The 20,925-nt window shown below is 38.2% G+C and overlaps 2 protein-coding genes across 3 annotated transcripts; both read left to right on the top strand.

Moving 5' to 3' along the window:
- The first annotated feature begins 1,182 nt into the window (after positions 1-1,182).
- LOC127637432 (solute carrier family 35 member E3) lies at positions 1,183-7,860 on the top strand. The gene is made up of 5 exons (XM_052118495.1): positions 1,183-1,770; positions 2,693-2,803; positions 3,795-3,953; positions 4,317-4,399; positions 7,350-7,860. The coding sequence occupies exons 1-5, from the start codon at positions 1,369-1,371 to the stop codon at positions 7,534-7,536; spliced, it is 942 nt and encodes a 313-aa protein (XP_051974455.1). The 5' UTR covers positions 1,183-1,368; the 3' UTR covers positions 7,537-7,860.
- A 2,182-nt stretch (positions 7,861-10,042) lies between these two features.
- On the top strand, positions 10,043-20,553 carry LOC127637430 (E3 ubiquitin-protein ligase Mdm2-like). Of its 2 annotated transcripts, none has more exons than XM_052118492.1 (11): positions 10,043-10,108; positions 11,497-11,569; positions 11,660-11,734; positions 12,935-13,068; positions 13,415-13,464; positions 13,598-13,656; positions 13,819-13,891; positions 15,426-15,583; positions 16,075-16,227; positions 16,334-16,402; positions 18,505-20,553. In XM_052118492.1, exons 2-11 carry the CDS (start codon positions 11,510-11,512, stop codon positions 19,096-19,098), a joined length of 1,425 nt encoding a protein of 474 aa, XP_051974452.1. In that variant the 5' UTR covers positions 10,043-10,108; positions 11,497-11,509; the 3' UTR covers positions 19,099-20,553. The 2 variants fall into 2 exon arrangements, with proteins under 2 accessions (XP_051974452.1, XP_051974453.1); XM_052118493.1 differs by lacking the exon at positions 10,043-10,108 and adding an exon at positions 11,285-11,413.
- The last annotated feature ends 372 nt before the right edge of the window (positions 20,554-20,925 follow it).

Genomic DNA, 20,925 nt, shown 5'->3' with positions numbered 1-20,925 from the left:
AAAATGCTGAGCACAAGAGCCAGGAATGTTCAGATTGCTCAATTTATACAGTTTGCATAATTTGATTGCAGTCAATGTCAGTTTGCATACAGTTATGATTTTCGACAGCAGGATTGTCTACTTCAATGGGTACTACTTTCTTCACTTAACAAACAGAGCAGGATGCAAGTGTCTCGACACATTTTTAATTGTTGAAGTTATTTTTAACTTGACACGTCGTCTGAAAAAAACAACTAAACATGTTGTAGTGGTCAAAGACATCCATCTAGTGAATGTTTACATGGAAAGCAAACGAAAAACAGCGTGGACAGTCGTAAAATCCTGTTCACGGCAGTCATTGAACGTTTTCAAAGATACTTCTTTTACAAGCTAGCCTTTTGTTTCAGTTGATTTTAGGTAAATATCGACTTAGTGAGAGAGTGGTCTGAACAAATCGGACCATTTAGAAAGCTCATTTGGCCAATTCACTGAAATTTACTGACTCAAAAGAATGATTCAGTAATTCTGATTTGTAAACAGCTGACAGAAATACGGGACACATGCCATGATTACATTCTGAGAGAACATTTTTCTCTCATGAGTTGGAGGCACAACTGTATGAGCTCTACTGGCTGTTTCTGTAGCTGTATCTCGTTTCCAAGGCTGTGTGCTCTGGATGTTGCATTTGTTGACTGCATATGTTGCAGAGGCTGTCTTGTTTCAGAATAGCAAGTAGGACACTACTAGGGCCTACTATGCTTTTGACAAAGTTCTGGGCACCATTCATTTGCATTGTATGCACCTACAGAGCTGAAATATTCTTCTGAAAATCTTTGTGTTCAGCAGAAGAAAGTCATACACAGCTGGGATGGCATGAGGGCCAGTAAATGGTGAGATTTTTCATTTTTGGGTGAACATACCTTTAAACACTATACAGAATTTGAGATGTAATGGAAATGGCACCCAGGTGGGAATTTAGTGAGAGTGTGACATTTTTTTGTAAAATTTTTTCCCCAGAAATGGGCTTCCATTAAAACCCCTGGCTCCTCTATTTCCCAAGGAGCTCTTAAAGCTTTTGCCCACTAGACGGCGTGTAAGACCAATTTCTAGTACATCCACTGACGTGGCGTTGCTTGTTTACTGGCGGGCAACGAGCGTCGCTGTTGATGACGTCACACCAATGTGTTCAGAGGCAGCGCGCAGTGTGAGAGCGAGTCCTTCAGTCCTATAATGAAAGCCTTTCTGAACCGCTTCCACACTGTCAGTCACAAACAAACGGTGGATTATTTTGTCCCTCTGCTGTTGAAATACCCAAACTGACGCTTGAAACTGTTTGTCCATATTTATTTTCATCTAGAAGATTAAAACTGTTTCTGAATCAAATCCGTTATGGCGACTCGACTCTCTGATCTGTTTGGAAACAGCCGGATTATTGCCGGACTGCTGGTCAATTTGCTGTCTTCAATCTGCATAGTGTTCATCAACAAATGGATATATGTGCACTACCGATTTCCCAACATGACTATGACTCTCATTCATTTCGTGGTGACATGGCTGGGGCTGTTTATGTGTCAGAAGATGGATATTTTCTCTCCCAAGAGTCTCAGACCCTCTAAAATCATCCTGCTGGCTTTGAGTTTCTGTGGCTTTGTTGTATTCACTAATCTTTCTCTGCAAAAGAACACTATAGGAACATACCAGCTGGCCAAGTCCATGACAACACCTGTGATCATAGTCATACAGACCATGTACTACAGAAAGACATTCTCCACAAAAATTAAACTCACTCTAGTAAGTGGATTTTCATTATATAGAGGTTTAGAAGAAGTGTAATCTGTAATGCCTAACATATAAATTGTTCATTCAAATATTAGGCTATATAATTAAAATTGAAATGTATATAAAAGACAACAAATGAAAAAAGTTTCTTGATATTCGTTATATTTTCATAAAAAAGGATCTTTTAAGCAGTATGCAATGTAATGGTATGTTACCTAGACAAAGCTGTTTAATATTTTCTGTATAGTAGACTCATAAACAGATGTTAACCAGTTCCATTGATTCCTTTACGTCTTTAGCTGTCACTCTAGGGTTCTTTTTTTACGTCATTGCGCATTCTGCGGTGTGCCCATGAGACATCGTGACTGGACAGCCACTTCTAGGGAGAGTAGCCACAGTACTAAATCATCTCCATTTATAAATCTATGGTTAGACCAAAACGATCAATTGTAACTCCTTGAGCTTTTAAGCTACATCCACCAAACTCTGTACCATCAAATATTAAAATAATCCCATTGAATTGCATTGACAGAATGTTCAAATTGGCCAACAGAACGCTAGTTAATTTCAAACTCCAAATGTCAAAAAATTCTAATGTAAACAATCGTACACAAGGCAAGACCTGCCATATCAAGGCTCTATTCATCTTTCCAAGGTTTTATCTAAAGTTGTGCTCTATCATTTTAAAATGTTCAGACAAATGCTTTGTCAAGGCAACATCAAAGTTGGTCTTGACAAACTTTAACTATCTAGTTTTTGACTTTGGTTAATATTATGTTGACTTGCTTTTATAACATGCATGTGTTATGAACTATGCTCACAGTAATTTCCTTGGCTGATAAAAGCCATGTCACTGTTACTTGTACTGAATCAACAGCTGTAATCTAGTTTTATACCAGCTCAATCATTCTTCTTTTCTATTCTTTACAAACAGGTGCCAATCACTCTAGGAGTTATACTGAACTCTTACTATGATGTCAAGTTCAATCTTTTAGGCATGGTCTTTGCCACACTAGGGGTCTTCGTCACCTCACTATATCAAGTGGTAAGTAATCTGACATTCTCACTTTGTACACATATTGAACCTTGAAGTCATATCCCTTTTTCAACCTTTTTTCAACACACACACACATATATATATATATATATACCCCATTGGCCATCATTGGGACCCCTGATATAAATAATGTTAGAATTAATAAAAGACTGTATAATACCTTTGATTGATAATAACCAAATGAACCAAATACATTGTAAGGGGTTGTTTCTTTTTAACATTATTATAAAAAATAACTAAAGAGTAAATGCATGGTCACATTTACCTTTGTACGGCAAATTTCGCGGTGAAGGAGGTGTCTTATGTCTTATATTGAGCACATGTGAAACCAGCAAAAAACGAATTGCCTAGCAGCCTCTTTTTAATGCTGCACTTTATACTCTGGGAGAGTAAAGTTACAAAGAAACTTGGTGATAAAATGATATTGTTTTCCATTGTGAATATTCAGTCTAGCTGTGTACAAAGCACCACCCACACATAGGTCACTGCCAAACCGAGCAATTTCATATTGGTCAACGAGGCGAATTCGCCTGTCAAAGTTCACCAAACTTAAACTCCATGCGAAATTCACACTGGGAAATTCTTTGCCAATGGAAGACCATTATGCGAAATTCACGATCGCACGGATTCCCATTCAGATGACTGTATTTCGCCCGCGGAATTTCGCAAGTAGGTATAGCTGCAGGCCGGAGATCTCCAAATGGATATGGAATCTCCTAAAGAGGGTGGGGTTACTCCAGAAGGGGTTTGCGGCAACTCCAAAAGGGGGCGTCACTTCCCCTCATGGTTAAGGTTATTGAAAGGGTTAGGGGCTCCGTATATCTTTGCTGGCGGGTTGGATCTCCAGCCCCTTTTTTGGAGCACTGCCTGCAACTATATCTTTCTCGAATTTTGCCGAGCAAAGGTACAGTAAATGTGACCATGCCTTAAATGTCTTGTATTAGTCTAAAAATTTATTTCTCCTCCCTTTGTGTTGTAGTGGGTTGGTGCCAAACAGCATGAGCTACAGGTGAACTCTATGCAGTTACTGTATTATCAGGCACCCATGTCTTCTGCATTTCTCTTGGTTCTGGTTCCATTCTTCGAACCGCTCACTGGAGATGGTGGCATCTTCGGCCCCTGGTCGTTCCAGGCCCTGGTAAGAGAAAAGTGCCCCTCTTTCTTGGCTCACACACTCTCTTCCCACCTACTGGAAAGAATTTCCTGCTTCCACAAACAGTCACAAAAAGGGGCTTGTGTTCTAGCAGAGACTGCCTGGAAAAATGTCAAATGTTTTTTTTTCCTGCCTTAGGTAAACGTGTTAAACTTCAACACTAAGCTTTATCTTTATTTTTGTCTTGCAGGTGACTAAATGTGCATTTATTACTGTAATTATTTACAGCAATGTTCATGGCTACTTTCCATCTTCGTAATAGTTTCATTAACAGTAACAATCTTGATGCTCTCAAATTTTTGAGTGACACTACATTTCACAAATGTTTGTTTTCCCATCTCCATCAAGGTGTTGGTCTTTCTATCTGGAGTTATCGCCTTCCTAGTCAATTTGTCCATATACTGGATCATTGGGAACACGTCACCTGTTACGTATCCTTTCTACTACTTTTAAAATCTCAGTGACTCCACTATAGCTATTTTCTCCTCTACTCTTTTTTTTGGTACAAAACACACCCTTTAGTCAAATATCTGCTAACAGTGTCCTCAATCCAGTGTGACTTTGATGTAGGTATATGTTTGCAATAATGCAAGCAATTGTTTGTTCATAAGAGCCTTAAAGCTCAGCAAACAGCTAACACGTGTTCAGTTACACACTTAGTTAATAATAAAACGGGAAGCAGTAAATCAGGCCACATTTTAGCCCAAAGCCATACTTAACACATGTCCTGTATTTGAATGCATCCATTGAGGAACTGATAACAAGAGACTTTTTCCAATTTGACCAGCAGAGGGAGCACTTTACAAGTATGTGTTTCAATTGCCATGTCCCAGAGTACTTTGACCAAAGTCCTAAATTGAAGCATCCAAGTTATCAACACATACTGATAATGTGTGAAGAAATTAGGGTAAAACTTTTTTGTGATGAATATGGAAAAAATCCTAGGAGTAGCATGGCTCAACATAAAGCAGGGCTCGCAGTATGCGAGAGTTTTGGGCCAGTTTTTGAAATGCAACTTGGAACTGCAACACTGTGTTCACACTATTTTACATTTGTTAATGTCTTTTTATGCCTTGCAAACTTAACATATTGGATTGCAGTTATGTATTGAACATTATTGTTGTGGATTCTGCTGATGTAGTGGGGCCAGATAAACTCTTGAAAAATGTATAACCAATTGCCAGCCAGGCCAGCAGAAATAAATCCTAATCGTGGAGCCCTGGGTAGTAATAAAATATCCTCATATTAATATAAAAAATAGTTATACTGTTAAAAAAATAATAATTTAACAATCAATCAAAAACCTAATGTCAAAGTATTCCTATTGCCACACAGCAAGTGTAATGGTTAAACTATGCAATTGGAATTAGCAGATTTTCTGCATTAATTGGTCATAAAATGTGATCTCATCTTCATCAAAGTCACAATATAGACAAACACAATGTGCTTAAACTAACAACACACAAACAATTATAAACGTTCATGTCTTTATTGTACACATCCCATTAATCATTCACAGTGATTTGGGAAAAAGTATGTGAACCCTTGGATTTAATACCTGATCAATCCTCCTATGGCAGCAATAACCCCAACCAAGCATTTCTAGTAGCTGGGGATTAGACCTGCACAATGTTCAGAAGGAATTTTGGACCATTCTTCCTTACAGAACTGCTTTAGCTCAGCTATATTCTTAAAATGTTTGGTGTGAACGGCTCTTTTGAGGTCATTTCACAGCATCTCTTTTGGGTTAAGCTCTGGGCTCTGACTGGGCCACTCCAAAAGGTGGATTTTCTTTTTTTGAAGCCATTCTGTAGTGAATTTACTTTGATGTTTAGGGTCATTGTCCTGATGCATCACACAAATTTTACTGAGCTTCAGCTGGTGCACAGATATTTTGATAAACTTGGGAATTCATTTTTCCCTCTGATGGAAAACGGTCCAGGCCCCGAAGCAGTAAAGCAGCCCCAAATCATGATGCTCCCTCCACTGTACTTCACCGTTGGGATGATGTTTTCATATTGGTGTGCAATGCCCTTTTTAAGCCATGCATAGTGCTGTGTGTTCTTACCAAACAATTCGACCTTAGTTTCATCAGTCCACAATACATTTTCCCAGTAGTGTTGTGGAGTATCAAAGTGGTTTTTGGCAAATTTCAGGCACGCAGCAATGTTTTATTGGATAGCAGCGGCTTCCTTCGTAGTGTCCTACCATGGATACCATGCCTGTTTAATGTTTACTGTATAGTAGAGTCATGAACAAACGTTAACCAGTTCCATTGATTCCTTCAAGTCATTGTCACTTTGTCAGGGTTCTTTTTTACCTCATTGAGCATTCTGCTGTGTGCCCTTTGAGTCATCTTGGCTAGACGGCCACTTCTAGGGAGAGTAGCCACAGTACTAAATCGTCTTCATTTATAGAAAAATTGTATATCTGTGGGCAGATGAATATCTAAACTTTTTGAAATAACTTTGTAAACCTTTCCAGCGTTATGCAAAACAACAATTCTTGATCATAGGTCTTCTGACATTTCTTTTTTTTTGCGAGGCATGGTCAACATCAACAGATTCTTGTTGTGAATAGCAAACTTAAAATATTTGAGTGCTTTCAAAGTAAAAGTAGCTCTAACCCACACCTCCAATCTCATTTCATTAATTGGATGCCAGGTTTGCCAACTCCTGACTCTAATTAGCTTTTGTTGGTGTCATTAGCCTAGGGGTTCACATACTTTTCCAACCTGCACTGTAAATGTGTGAATGATGTATTCAATGTGTACAAGAACAATACAATAATAGTGTTATTAGTTAAAAGTATATTGTGTTTGTTCATTATTGTAACTTAGATGAACATCAGATCAGATTTGGAGACAAGTGTATACATATTTTCAGGCAATTCCACATACAAAATTACTTTTTCTTGCCACTGTAATTGAATTGAGTAAGCAGTAAAAATCCCGTTGAGTGAACGCCATCCATTAGAAGTCTGAATGCATCCATTTGAACATTTCATATCTGTCTGATCATATCACTTTTTGACGACTGTTGAATATCAGTTTACACAATACAATTGTTTTAATCTCAAACATAAATGTATTAAGTTGATTTCAAGTTTAGTATTTTCAATAGAGTTGCTTTCTCTTTTTTTCAGTGTAGCTACATTATCAGCAGTTTCCAGTAATGAACCTGTGTACACAGATCACAACAGACAGAATAATTAGAAATAATTTCTGGTCAATTACATATCTCTTCAACTTAAGTACAAGTCAAGTCAAAGGGAATTGCAGAAGGTTACAGTACATTAACATTTGACCTGACAATTGTTCCTCCTTGATATGTAATCATTGTCTAACAAGTTTGGGAATTTCCTTAACCTGCATCTCTAAAGCTACAACATGTTTGGACACTTCAAGTTCTGCATCACATTACTGGGTGGGTATGTGCTCTTCCAGGACCCTTTATCTTTAAACCAAGGTCTGGGCATCCTCTGCACCCTCATTGGCATCCTGGCATACACCCACTTCAAACTGGCAGAGCAAGAGGAGGGCAAAAGCAGGCTCATTCAAAGGCCATAGGCTAGCTGATGTGGCAATCAAATGATTAAGCCATCGTTCAGTGCCTGATAGTGTTCAGGATACATAGCGATGGCTCCTATGTAGGGGCATGAAGAGACTAACCAAACACGGACAGTATGGAAGTAGATTTAAGCCATAGTGGCTAAGAACTTTTAACAGCATTTCAATGAACCACATTCGTGTACTTTTAACATTTCATTTTTATTTCAAGTATTCAATCTTGGCTGAACACTTAAATGGAGCTGATAGTTTCTAAGCAAAGCTCTTTATCGTCAAGCACATTTCCTTTTTAATTTTTTGGGATTTGTACAACAATAAAACTTATTTTACAGAAATTAAGCTGTTACTTCTTGACCAGACAGTATAACAAACATTACAGCAGATGTCCATTTCAACTGGTGCAATTCAAACCAATTACAAATTATATTTGAGAAGTACTGTAGACAGACATACTCCTTGTGTGTTTTATCTTGTCTAATTGTTCAAGGATGCTATGTTATCTTATATTGAGTCTAGTCACAACATTTTAGGACAAGGGTCACTGCCTGTTTGGCAAAAAGACGTAATGTTTACTGGAGTCTCTCACTGTCTGGAATGCTATGTCAATCATTTTTTAAGTTGCTGAACGCTTGACTGAGGCTTTTTCAACATGTTATTCTCTTTTGCAATGTGTTAGTCACACTCCAACGTCCTTTCTCTCATTTGAAATCTATATATTTTCCTTCTTTTCTTGTGAATATTTGCTTCAGTCCACCGTGACGAATTGTGCTGAATCTGAAGAGGATGTGGTAAACAAAAATGCTGAATGTTATGCTGCTCAAGGGGAAGTAAATTTGTTTAGGCACAGTGTTTTATGAGGCTTTCATTCTAAGCCCACACGGATCAAGACAGATGCTAAATAAAATTGGATTGGAAAACTTTATACATAAGAAATTAGAAGGACTACATTGGACCAAATTGGAAAACATGGACCATGACTACATGCAACTATTACATTTAAATGGCTAAGCATTGAGGACAAGGATATAAAATGCCTTAATCATAATCCTTAGATACATTAATTCAATTAAAAGCTTTTTTTTTTTTTATGACTTCAGTGGTCCATTGAATTTCCTCATTATTACAGAGGAAATTCAAACAAGTCCAAACATGTTGAGCTTAAAGGAACATGTTGCACTAAAATAAACTCTTGAGTCATTGTGCCCGGGCCCTAAAGAAAAGTTCCTGCCACAGAGACTTGTATTCATGGTCCATTTGTTTTCATCATTAAACTGCTTAAATGAGTAAGCTTTGGGATTGTGGGACAAACAGCACCTCCCTTAACTGTAGAAAGTCTTGTGTAGTTAACTAAACTCAGAAGAGACTGACAATCACACTGATGTAAGTAAGGGTCATGTCATGACAACAGACTGCTGCCTTTTCACTTCACAAACGTATCTGCTGTTGATATACATTGATGTATTCACATACACACAATGATCTGGTGACGCAACATTGTCTTATGTTCATCGGAGGAAGTGCAGAGCACCTTTACTCATCAAGAAATAAAAACATCTTATGAAAGTTGTTTTAGTTTGTAAGGTAGAATCTGGCATTTATTGTAATGATCACCTCTAAAATGGCATCATTAATCAACAGCTGAATTCATTCATCAGTGGTCTTTATGAGAGAGAGGCACTCAATTTGATGAGATTAACTATAAACAGTATTACATAACATGTACTAAAATACATTACCAGTCAAAGGTTTGGACACTCATATTCTTTCTTTATTGTTGTTATTTCCCACATTTTAGAATAATAGTAAAGTCGTCAAAACTGGGGAAAAAAAACCCCAATAGGAATGATGTAGTGCCTCACACATTTTAAACAAATCAGTATTTCAAGAGTTACTTTAGTAGCTGTACCCATTGTCTGTTTTTCCTTGAATATTTACTTCAGTTCATCCATATAATAATTATTATTTTATTATTAATAATTATTTAAGAAGTTCCAGTGTTTACTTGTTGTCTACTTTGTCTTGAACTTCCACTTAAGTTAATCTATTTAATATTAATAACAATGATTATTAATAATAATTATAATTATTTAAGAAGTTCCAGAATGCTGGGTAATTGTCTGCTTTTTCTTCAACATCCACATCAGTTCATCCATTTAATAATGATAATAATAATAATAATAACTGTTAATTATTATTATTTAAGGAGTTCCTGTGTATACTGGGTAGTTTGGTGTTTTTCCTTGAACTTTCACTTAAGTTCATCTATTTTATATTAGTAATAATAATTATTATTAATAATAATAATTATTATTATTTAAGGAGTTCCTGTTAATTGGTAGGAAACTCACAATCGAGTTAGATAAAACATGATTTCACTTAGTGGGAAATGAATAATGTAAAATAATCAGCTTAACAATGATAAACATATATGTATACATACACATGTATAAGTTATTAGATAACTTCTGTGTTTATTGAGTAATACTCATCGCACGTGCTCGAACATTTCAAGTTTCACACGGCGTCATTAGAGGGAGCAAGACAGCTCGCGCCACTCAACGGTCAGCAGCAGGTAAGACACGTAATTAAAACTTTCACTTTTCCTCTCTTTCGCTCTCTCATATAGCTATTGCATTTCCGAATCTGTCTTGTAGTTTCAGAAACGCATTAATTTGACGTAGTCTGGTGCTTTAAATGCACACTTAATTGCGTGGAATCATTCGTTTTCAGATTCGGGCTACAGATGTGAGGTGCGGCCTGCTGAAGCCTCGGGTTTTCCTGAGCGTTTACACCGTGAAAAAGTTCCTCAAGAGTGTGCGCACTTGTGACGTTATCACGATGGCGACAGTATTGCTCTTGTTGTTTAAAATCCGCAACATTTTAGAATGATAAAAAGCACCATATCTGCTCATCAAACATACCTGGGTGTAGGAAAAGACATTTTACGAAATATTGCTAAACAGTGACTTTAGACATTAAATAGAAATGCCGTCTGCAGCTTAAATGAGAATTGTATGCTTTGCAACTGCAAGAATGAGATCCTAATTCATTATTATTAATAATAATAATTATTATTATTTAAGCAGTTCCTGTTAATTGGTAGGAAACTCACAATCGAATTAGATAAAACAGTATGTGCTTTTAGTCTCACTTATATATTGAAACCTGATAGACAATACTGTCAAAAGCGCTCAATACTCGAGTCCAGATCGCATGTCAACATCCATGTAAATCCATTTGATTTTACCTCTGTTGTCTTGAGAACAAATCTAAAGCTTTTATGTGTGTGTACTGTTTCCTGATCGTTTCTGTAAGTAGACATGTCTGCAAATAAACATAGCTAAAGGAAATGTAGTCCAAAACTGTTCTTCAAGAACATCCATCCATCCATAGTACTTGTAATGATGGCGTGAACTTTTGTTGTTTACGTTTTTCTTTTTGGCTCAAGTTTATTTGACACGGCCGATAATAATCCAAGAGAGTCATCGCTTTAGTCCAAACACCCCGATGTTTCACCTGTTACTGGGCTGATAAGCTTCAAATCCTAGTGCTTAGTCAGCAACAGGACGGGTGCAGTGAGACAGGACATGCCTGGGCATGATCGCAGAGAGAGAGACCGAGTCTAACCGACCGTAGGGCTTCTGTAGCCACACACGCTTTGAGGTGTCATGCCCGAACCCGCCCAGGTCATGATGATCCTGCTGTGGATTCTAGCCCTGACATGTCTCTCTCTCTCTGTCTATTTAAACTGTAAACCTGTCCTGAACCGGCTCCCACTCCTCACTAACCCTGAGCTCAAGCACTTTATGTACAGCTAGTAGACTATATATATTGAAGAGTCTTATGTACAATAACTCCTTTACCTCTATTTGCACAGGTAACATTGTTCTGGATTTCGTTTGATGAATACCTTGTCTTCAAATAGCTGTTTCTAAATTCTAACTCTGTTTATTTTCACAGATAACTTACCAGTATGGCTACAGAAAGTTGTTTGAGCAGTTCTCAGATCGGCAAGGTCGACAACGAAGAACTGGTAAGTTAACATGTTGTGCGTGTGTGTGTGTGTTTTTGAATGGTGTTCTTTGAGCTTGACTTTTAATTTGATTAACTGCATCTTCCTCAGGTAAGACCCAAAGTGCAGTTGAAAAGACTATTAGAGGACGCAGGTGCAGACAAGGATGTTTTTACCATGAAAGAGGTAAGAGGATGCGGATCTTGACCGCACGTGACTTGACTTTTCTAGTAGTTAAATGTTTAATTAATTTGAATCTCGTGTAGCACATAATCCACACTATGCCAAGAGTGGCTTTAAAATATTCACGAAACATGTTTGTTTCATGTTTAACTGTCTTTTACAGTTTATAGTACCTTGGCTGTAATTTTAATGTTATTTGAATTACAAAAAAGAAAAGAAAAAATCATCAACTTGTTTGTGAAGTAGTGAGCCATTTTCTCTTTTGGTAGAATTATTTGTGGTTGTGACTCACTGACAGGAATATATTACTCATCTATATTACATATTTCAATAGGCACATGCAACCAGTTGCAGCAAAACTCTTTAAGTTAAGAAATCACTTAGTAATAATACAGTTGTAATTATTAGTGTTTTTTTTTTTTTGGTAACTGGTTTGTTGCAAATGGGTACTGATCTATATCCACATTGCTGCAGGAGAAATTGATTAAGTGGATAGTTCACCCAGAAATGAAAATTCTCTCATCATTTACTCGCATATGTTTGACTTTCCTCTGCTGAACACAAACAATAATTTTTAGAAGAAAATTTCAGCTCTGTAGGGCCATACAATGCAAGTAAACTGTGCCCAGAACTTTGAAACTCCAAAAAGCATATAAAGGCAGCATAAAAGTAATCCATGAGACTCTGGTCATGATTAACTTGTCTTCAGATGCAATATGATGAGAAACAGATACATTTTTAAGCCTTTTTTTTTTACTGCAAATTATCCTCCCTGCTCATATGCGCAAGAATACAAATCGCCAAAAACAAAAGGACTTCAAGTGAAAGTGGAGATTTATAGAAAAAAATTAAATAAAAAAGGCTTAAAAATGACATTGTTATCTGTTTCTCACCCACACCTAACATATCGCTTCTGAAGATATGGATTTAACCATTGCAGTCTTATGGATTACATTTATGCTGCCTTTATATGCTATTTGGACCTAAGTACTGTCCACCATTCACTTGCAATGTATGGACCTACAGAGCTGAGATATTCTTCTAAAAATCTTTGTTCGTGTTCTGCCGAAGAAAGAAAGTCATACACATCTGTAATGGCATGATGGGAAGTAAATTATGAGAGAATTGTCATTTTTTTGGTGCACTATCCCTTTAAATAGATTTGCTCTTTCATCTTCAAACCTGGTATTTTTTTGTGTTTAGGTTATGTTTTATTTAGGGAAGTATATCATGAGCAAGGAGTTGTATGACAAGCAGCAGCAACACATCGTCCACTGTGGAGAGGATCCTCTTGGTGCTGTCCTGGGGGTGAAAAGCTTCTCAGTCAAAGAGCCCCGGTATGCATTTTCCCTTTATTTAAGTTGATCTTTCAACCATATTGCAGGAGCCCTTGGAAAGGCAGAAACAGCTGTACAACAAATAACTCCTGAGATAACAGCGTGGGGCTGTAGAGGAACAGGTGGCAGCTTCAGGCATTTGATCCTCTTCTAGCTCTGACTGAGCTTGCCATCACCTGTTTCATAAGATAGCTTGGTGTAATGAAAAATCAATCTAAATAACATATTCCTCCAATTTTTTTAAATGTTTTTTTGATATGATATATGAAACCAATTTGGATGCATTGGAAAATACATTTCGCTAGATGAAAATAAGGTTAATTTGACCTTGTTTTGTTTTTTTTAGAGCCCTTTTTGCAATGATCAGCAGGAACCTTGTTCCAGTAAAAAACCCAGGTACTAGCACAGTTAAACAACCTTTGTTCTATCTCTTCTCTCTCTATATTAAAGCATATTGTGTTTCACTCTTAACACATTGTATGCTTTTATCTGCATCATTATTTAAACTCTGCTTTTTGTTCTTTTACAGAGACTCAATCCACCTTCTCTGAACCCAGGAGTCAAAGTGAACCAGACAGAGGGCCTGGGGTAAACACTCTTTTTGTGCTCAGAACATACTTAGAACCACAGTGTATTGACCCATTCCAAACAGTTGCCCTGGTAGTGTTGAGTTTGTGCTTGAATGGCTTTTATAGAGCCCCTGCTGTGTTAAAGATTGAAGTGTGACTGAAACTCGACTGTCTGTTCCAGGACACAGATTCTGAGTCTCGCTCATCTACCTCACAGCAGCAGCAGCGCAGGAGGAGGAGAAGCAGTGATCCTGGTGAGCATAGATAAACAAAATTGTCCATTCACCAGCCACTAAATGAAAAAGTTAATTTCATAATGTTTTAATAAGTGTACTGTAAGTTGCTTTGGATATGGACAATAATGCTTTGGACAAGTCATGGGTCTGTTCCAAAACCTAGTAAGCTGCCTTGGTGTCTTCCGCCTACATAAATGGTCTGCACTTATATAGCGCCTTTGTAACCTTAATTAAAAGCGCATTACACTGCGTCTCATTCACACACCAATGACGGCAGAGCTGCCATGCAAGGCGCTAGCCTGCCATTGGGAGCGACTTGGGGTTCAGTGTCTTGCCCAAGGACACTTCGGCACATGGAGTCTTGTGGGCTGGGAATCGAACTGCCAACCCTGTGATTAGTGGCCGACCCGCTCTACCACCTGAGCCACAGCCACCCTAATATGAAGACATAGGCAGCTAGGTGTCTTAAATAGCAGCATCCTAACTGAAAGGCAGCCTCATAAGATACCAATTTGGAACGCTGTTCAGTGGCAGCAACTCTGCGTGCCATAGGAGATTCGACTCGCAACTGTTTTCAATACAGGTGACGCAACAGCATCGAGGCGATATTCTTGAATGTGTATATATGGTATATATGTATAATATAGCACACACACACATTTTTGGTGAAATAGTCAGTTTTCTATTAAACCATTTTTATTGATACATTTTCTGTTTATGAAATATAGGTATATTTATCATTTCTCTCGCTTCGTCCGCTATTTTGGATTAATGTTTCTACTGAGCTCATCACAGTGCATTCTGGGATATCCTACAGGGGAAAGATACATGCAATGCTTCCTTTGAATCTGGCCAAAACAAGATATCTTGGGAGGGAGCATAATTAAGATACCTACCTTTTAGCACAGCCTTCGCGTTGGGAGCACGCCCATGATGCCTTAAAATAACTGCCTTTGGAGGCAGCTCAGTAGGTTTTGGAAACCACCCCATTATTTCAAGTTTGTTTTTTATTATTTATTTATTAGTATTATTGTTTTGTGAATGGCAGCAGTGGCACAAGAGACTCTTGACTCTTACTGTGCCCTCTGTTTATTGGGTCTTTAGAGAATGATCATCCATTAGGCATTCGCAATAGACTCAATCGCTGAGCGGACTGCTCAAAAGGACATTGAGATCTAGAGGCTTTGCAGAATTTGCACAGATGACAGCTGCTCTTCAGTGGCCCATTTTAAAGCCTCAGCCCTGCACACAAAGACAGTTTGTTGAGCAAGCACCACTAGATGCACCGTTTAAACCGGGTTATTGCTGAGAGCATTGTTCCTGTTGGGCGTAAGTGTCCATAGTTGAGCGCACATAATGAGAGAACATCAGCAAATTAGGCCATGTGTAGCGTATACTCAAGTATTTAAGTTACATATATATTTAGCAGAGTGTGATGAGAAACAGATTGGTAATGTTTGGAAAGACTAGGGAGCAGTTGTAAATGTGTACACTTGTAGTAGTGTATCATAGATAACAAATAAGCTCAATGCTGTGTTTGTGTTTAAAATAGAGGGTTCCTCGGCAGAAGACGAGCCCAGAGAACGCAGGAAGAGGCACAAGTCAGACAGCTTCTCCCTGACATTTGATGACAGCCTGTCATGGTGTGTGATTGGCGGCCTCCACCGAGAGAGAGGGAACAGCGAGTCTTCGAACGCACAAAGCAACCCTGTAAGTAGCACCTGTAAACATACTCATAAACGCGTATTCTGACAGCTGCATAGGTGGGTGGGATGACCAAAATCTTATATCATCTTATGAGTAATTTTATGGTATAGTAATGGTATATATCATAATAAAAGTGTTTTTGCTTGGAATTTCAGACTCGAAATGTTTTATGTATTACATAAGGATGAAGCAGTTCCTATTTTTGCTGCAATTTTGTGAATTGTGCTTTACAAATCTCATTTTGGGAGAAAATACTTTTAAATATAAATGAAAACAGACAAAAGATTAGTTTACTCATAAGAAATAAATAATCTTTTAATATACAGTATGTTAAAATGTTTTACACATGTTAATAAACAGTATAGCAGAGTCTCTAAAGGTTGAAATGTTTCTATGTTGTATTGTGCATAACGTCATACTGCCCCACCCAAGACAGTAGTGTCTAATACATAACTTGTGTGCCATTTTTTGACTGTTGTTTTATTTGTTTACAGGGTGAAGGTATCTCTCACAGTGAGGACAGTGAAGAGAGTGAGAACTCTGAATCTGACTCTGATAACTTCAGTGTGGAGTTTGAAGTGGAGTCCATTGCCTCTGATGCTTACAGTGAGAACAATGATGATGATTCGGTGCCGGGAGAGAATGAGGTTTCAACTCAAAATCCTACTTATTGAAACAAAATGAGCATAATGACCTGACTAAACTAATAAATGAACACCAACTCACTGCCGTTATATTTTTCTGTTTCTTTAGGTGTATGAAGTGACAATCTTCGCTGAGGATGAAGACTCATTTGATGAGGATACAGAGATAACCAAAGCAGTATGTGGAATATTGTTTTTGGTTGAGTTTCCTCCTTTTAATGTCAACACGAAACACAATTTGCAACCCATTTTACTTTTATCTGACATTTATCCGATACATACAATATCTGTGTGAAATTGAATTTAAAAAGAGAAGATGCAGGCCTGGAGTTGATGGGATAAGTCATGAAAAGTGGGCGTTACATACCAGAATGGAGCCAGACAGGTGAATGGGTGGGGTTGAAAGATTACGGGGCTGGATAACATCAACTGTATAGGAAAAACATTTAAAAGATCGAGAAGGTTACTGCATTTTGATGAAAGATAATGAAGACAGAAACCTCATTCACACTGGGCTTTGATGCCAGGATTTTCCCAGTGTAATTGCAGAGGTGAATGCAAGCCAGAGCCTGAGTGACAGAAAATTTGTTCTTGGAATCAGACCTTAGTATCATTGCCGGGATCATTCCCGGAAAGTGTCTGTGAACAAAGAGCCGATGCCATGTAGGGTGTGTGGCGTTGTGATGACATAGGTGTCATGCAACAATTCAACCAGGATAGCTATAGCGTAGAAAAATAAGGGGAAGTGTCTTGTACAGAGTTCCAAAAAAAGATGCTTAAAGAAGAAAACAATGTGAATGAGAGTTACTCGTCATCTGCGCAGATAAAGAAATCACCCCTCAGCTCAGTGGTGCTGTCCATGATCATAATGGCAGGATTGGCAGCTGAAGTTTGACTGGCCATATTTTGATATGTGCCAGGGTATATGTGGGACGTGCCATTCAAAAGAACGTAAACATTTCCGATGTGGTCCCAGAGGATGCGCATATTAGACGTCATATCATGACGTCACTTTGTTCTTACAGGATGTTCCCTGGATGTGTGTGAATGCAAGCACAGTTTATGCGAAAGCTCTGCTAGTGTGAATTAACAAAATAACACAATGCCAGAATTGTTGCTGTAATTACTTTTCTGGAATCATTGTGGGATAAACTTCTGTTGAGTAATATGCACCAGTAGCCGCTTTTCCACTATCAACTGTCCTGCTGGGGCTAATAGCCTCAACTTGAGCCACGAGACCAAAATCTCTCCGCTTTCCCACCATTGGTCCAATAGCCTTTAACACGCCGCCCTGGTTACACACACTGCCCATTTCATAAGCAAGAGGGAAGCTCAAGCTGAGGTATCATGTTATCTAGTTATCTAGAATATTGAGTTAATATTGTTTTTAAACAAGCTAGCAAGCAAGATAAGTTAGCATTGACAACTCACTGAATGTAACTGCCTTGGTGTCCCGAGTGGTCTCTCCATTGACAGCGGGACAATGTCACAGCACACCGTCCATGATCTCGAACCATGGAAAGGTCTTTCTTTGGCCACCGCTTTGTTCATTGTGCATTTTAAGAGATTTTTACTGTACCAGCAATTTTTTTAATTTTTCCTGAACCTGTACCGTTGTTCACAATCTGGCAAGTTCGGCGAAACTCCACCTTGACTGTTGGCCCCGAGGAGGCACTATAAAGCCCCGGAAGTGACTGTGGGAACACAACTGGCCCTGCCACGCACTAGCATGCCCTCATTTGGCCCAATAGTGGAAACGTGGCTAATGAGTCCTGCACAATAATACAGGAAGCATGTATTAAGACAGTAAATGTGGTCAACTTTGATTTCATATTGACTAAAGCCACTTTAGGGGCCATATTCTTTACTTATTTTTTTTAATTTCACTGATGTCCACTTGTGTCAATGTTTCTCAAATTATTTAGTAGACATTTTCATCCTTACATCCTTTAGAACAAGCTATTTTTGTTACTGTATGTTTAAGATTTCTAAATGTTAATGACCTTTGTAATGGTTGCATATATCTTCTACGTACTGAAGTTCACACAAATGTTCTTTATGGTGGGCCAAATTGCTAAATACAGACTAGTTGTTAATAAGTAAATTTGGGTCTTACGTTAATGTGCTCAGGGTTGTAACCAAGACATTTTTGTAGCTTAGTTAAGAGGTCTGTGTTAGCCTGGGGAGGGAGCATTGTGAACATTAGTATGCCCACCTAAATAATACATCAAACTCTTTATTTCAACCAATGAATAATCTAATGTTGCATTGTTTACTCAGGACTACTGGAAGTGTGCCAAGTGTGATGAGCTCAACCCTCCTCTACCTCGACACTGCAAAAGCTGTTGGACCGTTCGCCCTGGCTGGCTTCCAGACATGCAGTCCATCAGTGAAAACAACTTTAACACACAAAACAGCACAGAACACACCAGCATAACCACACCACCCAGCACTGGCCGCAGCTCGGCCTCGTATGCCAAAATGCTTCCATCGAAGCCCTCCAACCCTCTCCTGGAAATAGATGAAGGAGTGGACGTACCCGATGGCAAGTGCTCGCAGTCTCCTGCCATGTCCAGAGATTGTCTTCCCTCTCAAAACACATCATCCCAGCCCTCCACCTCTTCAGGGGGCAGCAGCCAGGAAGAGACCCCTGAGCTGGAGCGCTACAACAGCCTGGAGGCCTGCCTGCCCACCACCTGCCTCGAGCCATGTGTAATCTGTCAGAGTCGTCCCAAAAATGGCTGTATTGTCCATGGAAGAACTGGACATCTTATGGCATGTTATACATGTGCCAAGAAATTGAAAAACCGTAACAAATTGTGTCCGGTGTGCCGAGAGCCCATTCAGTCAGTCGTACTGACCTATGTGAGCTGAGGCACAGTAAATATACCTCCTCGTCTTTCCTCTTAAGTTTGGGATGGTCAGATTTTGCCTTGCCTTGTATTATAGTCCCTATAAATATTTTGTGTTAAAGTCAATTTGTAAAATGTTTATGAATTTTATTTATAACTTTTTGACAAGCGAGGTTTCTCTTACATGCTGGGTGGTAAATTCACACAGCTATGTGTTAGGGGTTGGGTTGAGTTTGGGTTTGAATTGAGAACAATTGCAAAGATTGCATAACTAATCAAAATGTATAAATACTTTTTTAGTGAATTGCACATAAGCATTTTGATTGTATAATTGTTAATTTATATTCATGCTGATGCATAGGTTTCCTATGGTGTAATATTAATTTCATTTGTTTGCTGCACTGAATTGTTCCTGAGTGTTAGGGTAACCCCCCAAGATCAGCATGGGATGTTTAAACACTTTGTTTATTTTACACTGTAAGTCCCACAGAATCCCTACACCTATCCTGCCCCAAAACCTAACCCTACCACTTAATATAACCCTAAACCAAACCTTAGTAACAATCATTGAGACTCTTTCAAGACTTGGGCTACCTTCTAGACACAGCTGAGTCAGAGCTCCTTTAAAAATGTCCCTCCTCTGGTAGAAATACCCACTTTTTGTTGCAAAGACTCAGTGCTATTGAAATTCAGCATTTCTACCCCCTCTCTTTTTAATTGTAATGCTTTTGATTTTCTTGAGTTTAATGGGCTTTAGAGTAGTCAGTTGGCATTGGGGTGACGTGATCGGCTTCAGTTAGTATGCTGTTATTTGTTGAGCTGTACGCAGTGGTCATCAGGAGTTCTTTGGTTACCAGGGAACCCACTTTTCACTCAATATCAGGAGACATGTTCTGACCTGTCGTCTCTCTCCAATGGCAACCTGGCACAAACATAGTCTCTCAGCTATATATTTTTTCTTTTTTATTATAATAAAAAATATTCCCACTCGTAATACTCCCAAGTGCTTCTATAGCTGTCTATTGTGTAGTTGGTCAAAACAAGCACCATGGTGAACAGTTTCATATTTCTGGTTTATATGAATGTTTCAGTCACTCATGGTGGTCATGAGTGTATAGGAGTTGCTCATTGACTCTGCTAACTGTTTTACCATGCTCTGTTTAAAGAATGGTACAATTGGCGTTGAAAACATGCACCATTATACAATTTTGGGTTTAATTCTAATTGACATGGTGAGAATCTTGTGTGAGCCTTTTTTGCCTCGTGACCAATTGATGTATTCTACCATGCTGCAGAATACATGATTATGATGTGATGTTTCTTAAAAAATATATATATATATTTGGAGCAAGTTTTATAGATATGACAGTAGGAAAGCCACATTAAAAATGCTGACATAATTCAAATTGTGAAAAACCGTAGTAACAGGTCAAAAAGTAACTATCAACAAATAAATAAAATATGTATTGTATAAAAACTGCAATGATTGCTGTATTTGTGTTTTTCATTAATAACAGGGCTTAATGAGGCAAAATAACTAAACAATTTGTTACTATCAAACCCATAATATTAATAACAAAATTTACACTAATGACATTTATTAATTAAATGCATTAAATGTTTTAAATACATATAATATATTGAACTGAACAAATTAAATCTATAGTAACATTAATACAGTTAATAATGGCCATAAAATAAAACAATAAAAAAAAGATCAGACGCCATTAAAAATAATATTTATACTACACGTCACACTTTTCAGTCCTGCTGTGGCCAGGTGTAGCCACCTTCCCTAAAGATCACATTTTTATGACAAGCTCCTTGGGCTGGCATTTTTTGTTCATGT

The sequence above is a fragment of the Xyrauchen texanus genome, chromosome 45, assembly GCF_025860055.1.
Source record: "Xyrauchen texanus isolate HMW12.3.18 chromosome 45, RBS_HiC_50CHRs, whole genome shotgun sequence".
NCBI lineage: Eukaryota > Metazoa > Chordata > Actinopteri > Cypriniformes > Catostomidae > Xyrauchen > Xyrauchen texanus.
The sequence above is the reverse complement of the archived record's forward strand: the minus strand, read 5'-3'. Positions and strand labels throughout refer to the sequence as shown.

Coding starts and splice junctions, on each gene's coding strand:
- LOC127637432 (XM_052118495.1), top strand. CDS start 1,369: ATGGCGACTCGACTCTCTGATCTGTTTGGAAACAGCCGGATTATTGCC. Junction 2,804..3,794: donor TCACCTCACTATATCAAGTG/GTAAGTAATCTG, acceptor TTTGTGTTGTAG/TGGGTTGGTGCCAAACAGCA. Junction 3,954..4,316: donor CCTGGTCGTTCCAGGCCCTG/GTAAGAGAAAAG, acceptor ATCTCCATCAAG/GTGTTGGTCTTTCTATCTGG.
- LOC127637430 (XM_052118492.1), top strand. CDS start 11,510: ATGGCTACAGAAAGTTGTTTGAGCAGTTCTCAGATCGGCAAGGTCGAC. Junction 13,892..15,425: donor GAGGAGAAGCAGTGATCCTG/GTGAGCATAGAT, acceptor TGTTTAAAATAG/AGGGTTCCTCGGCAGAAGAC. Junction 16,228..16,333: donor CGGTGCCGGGAGAGAATGAG/GTTTCAACTCAA, acceptor CTGTTTCTTTAG/GTGTATGAAGTGACAATCTT.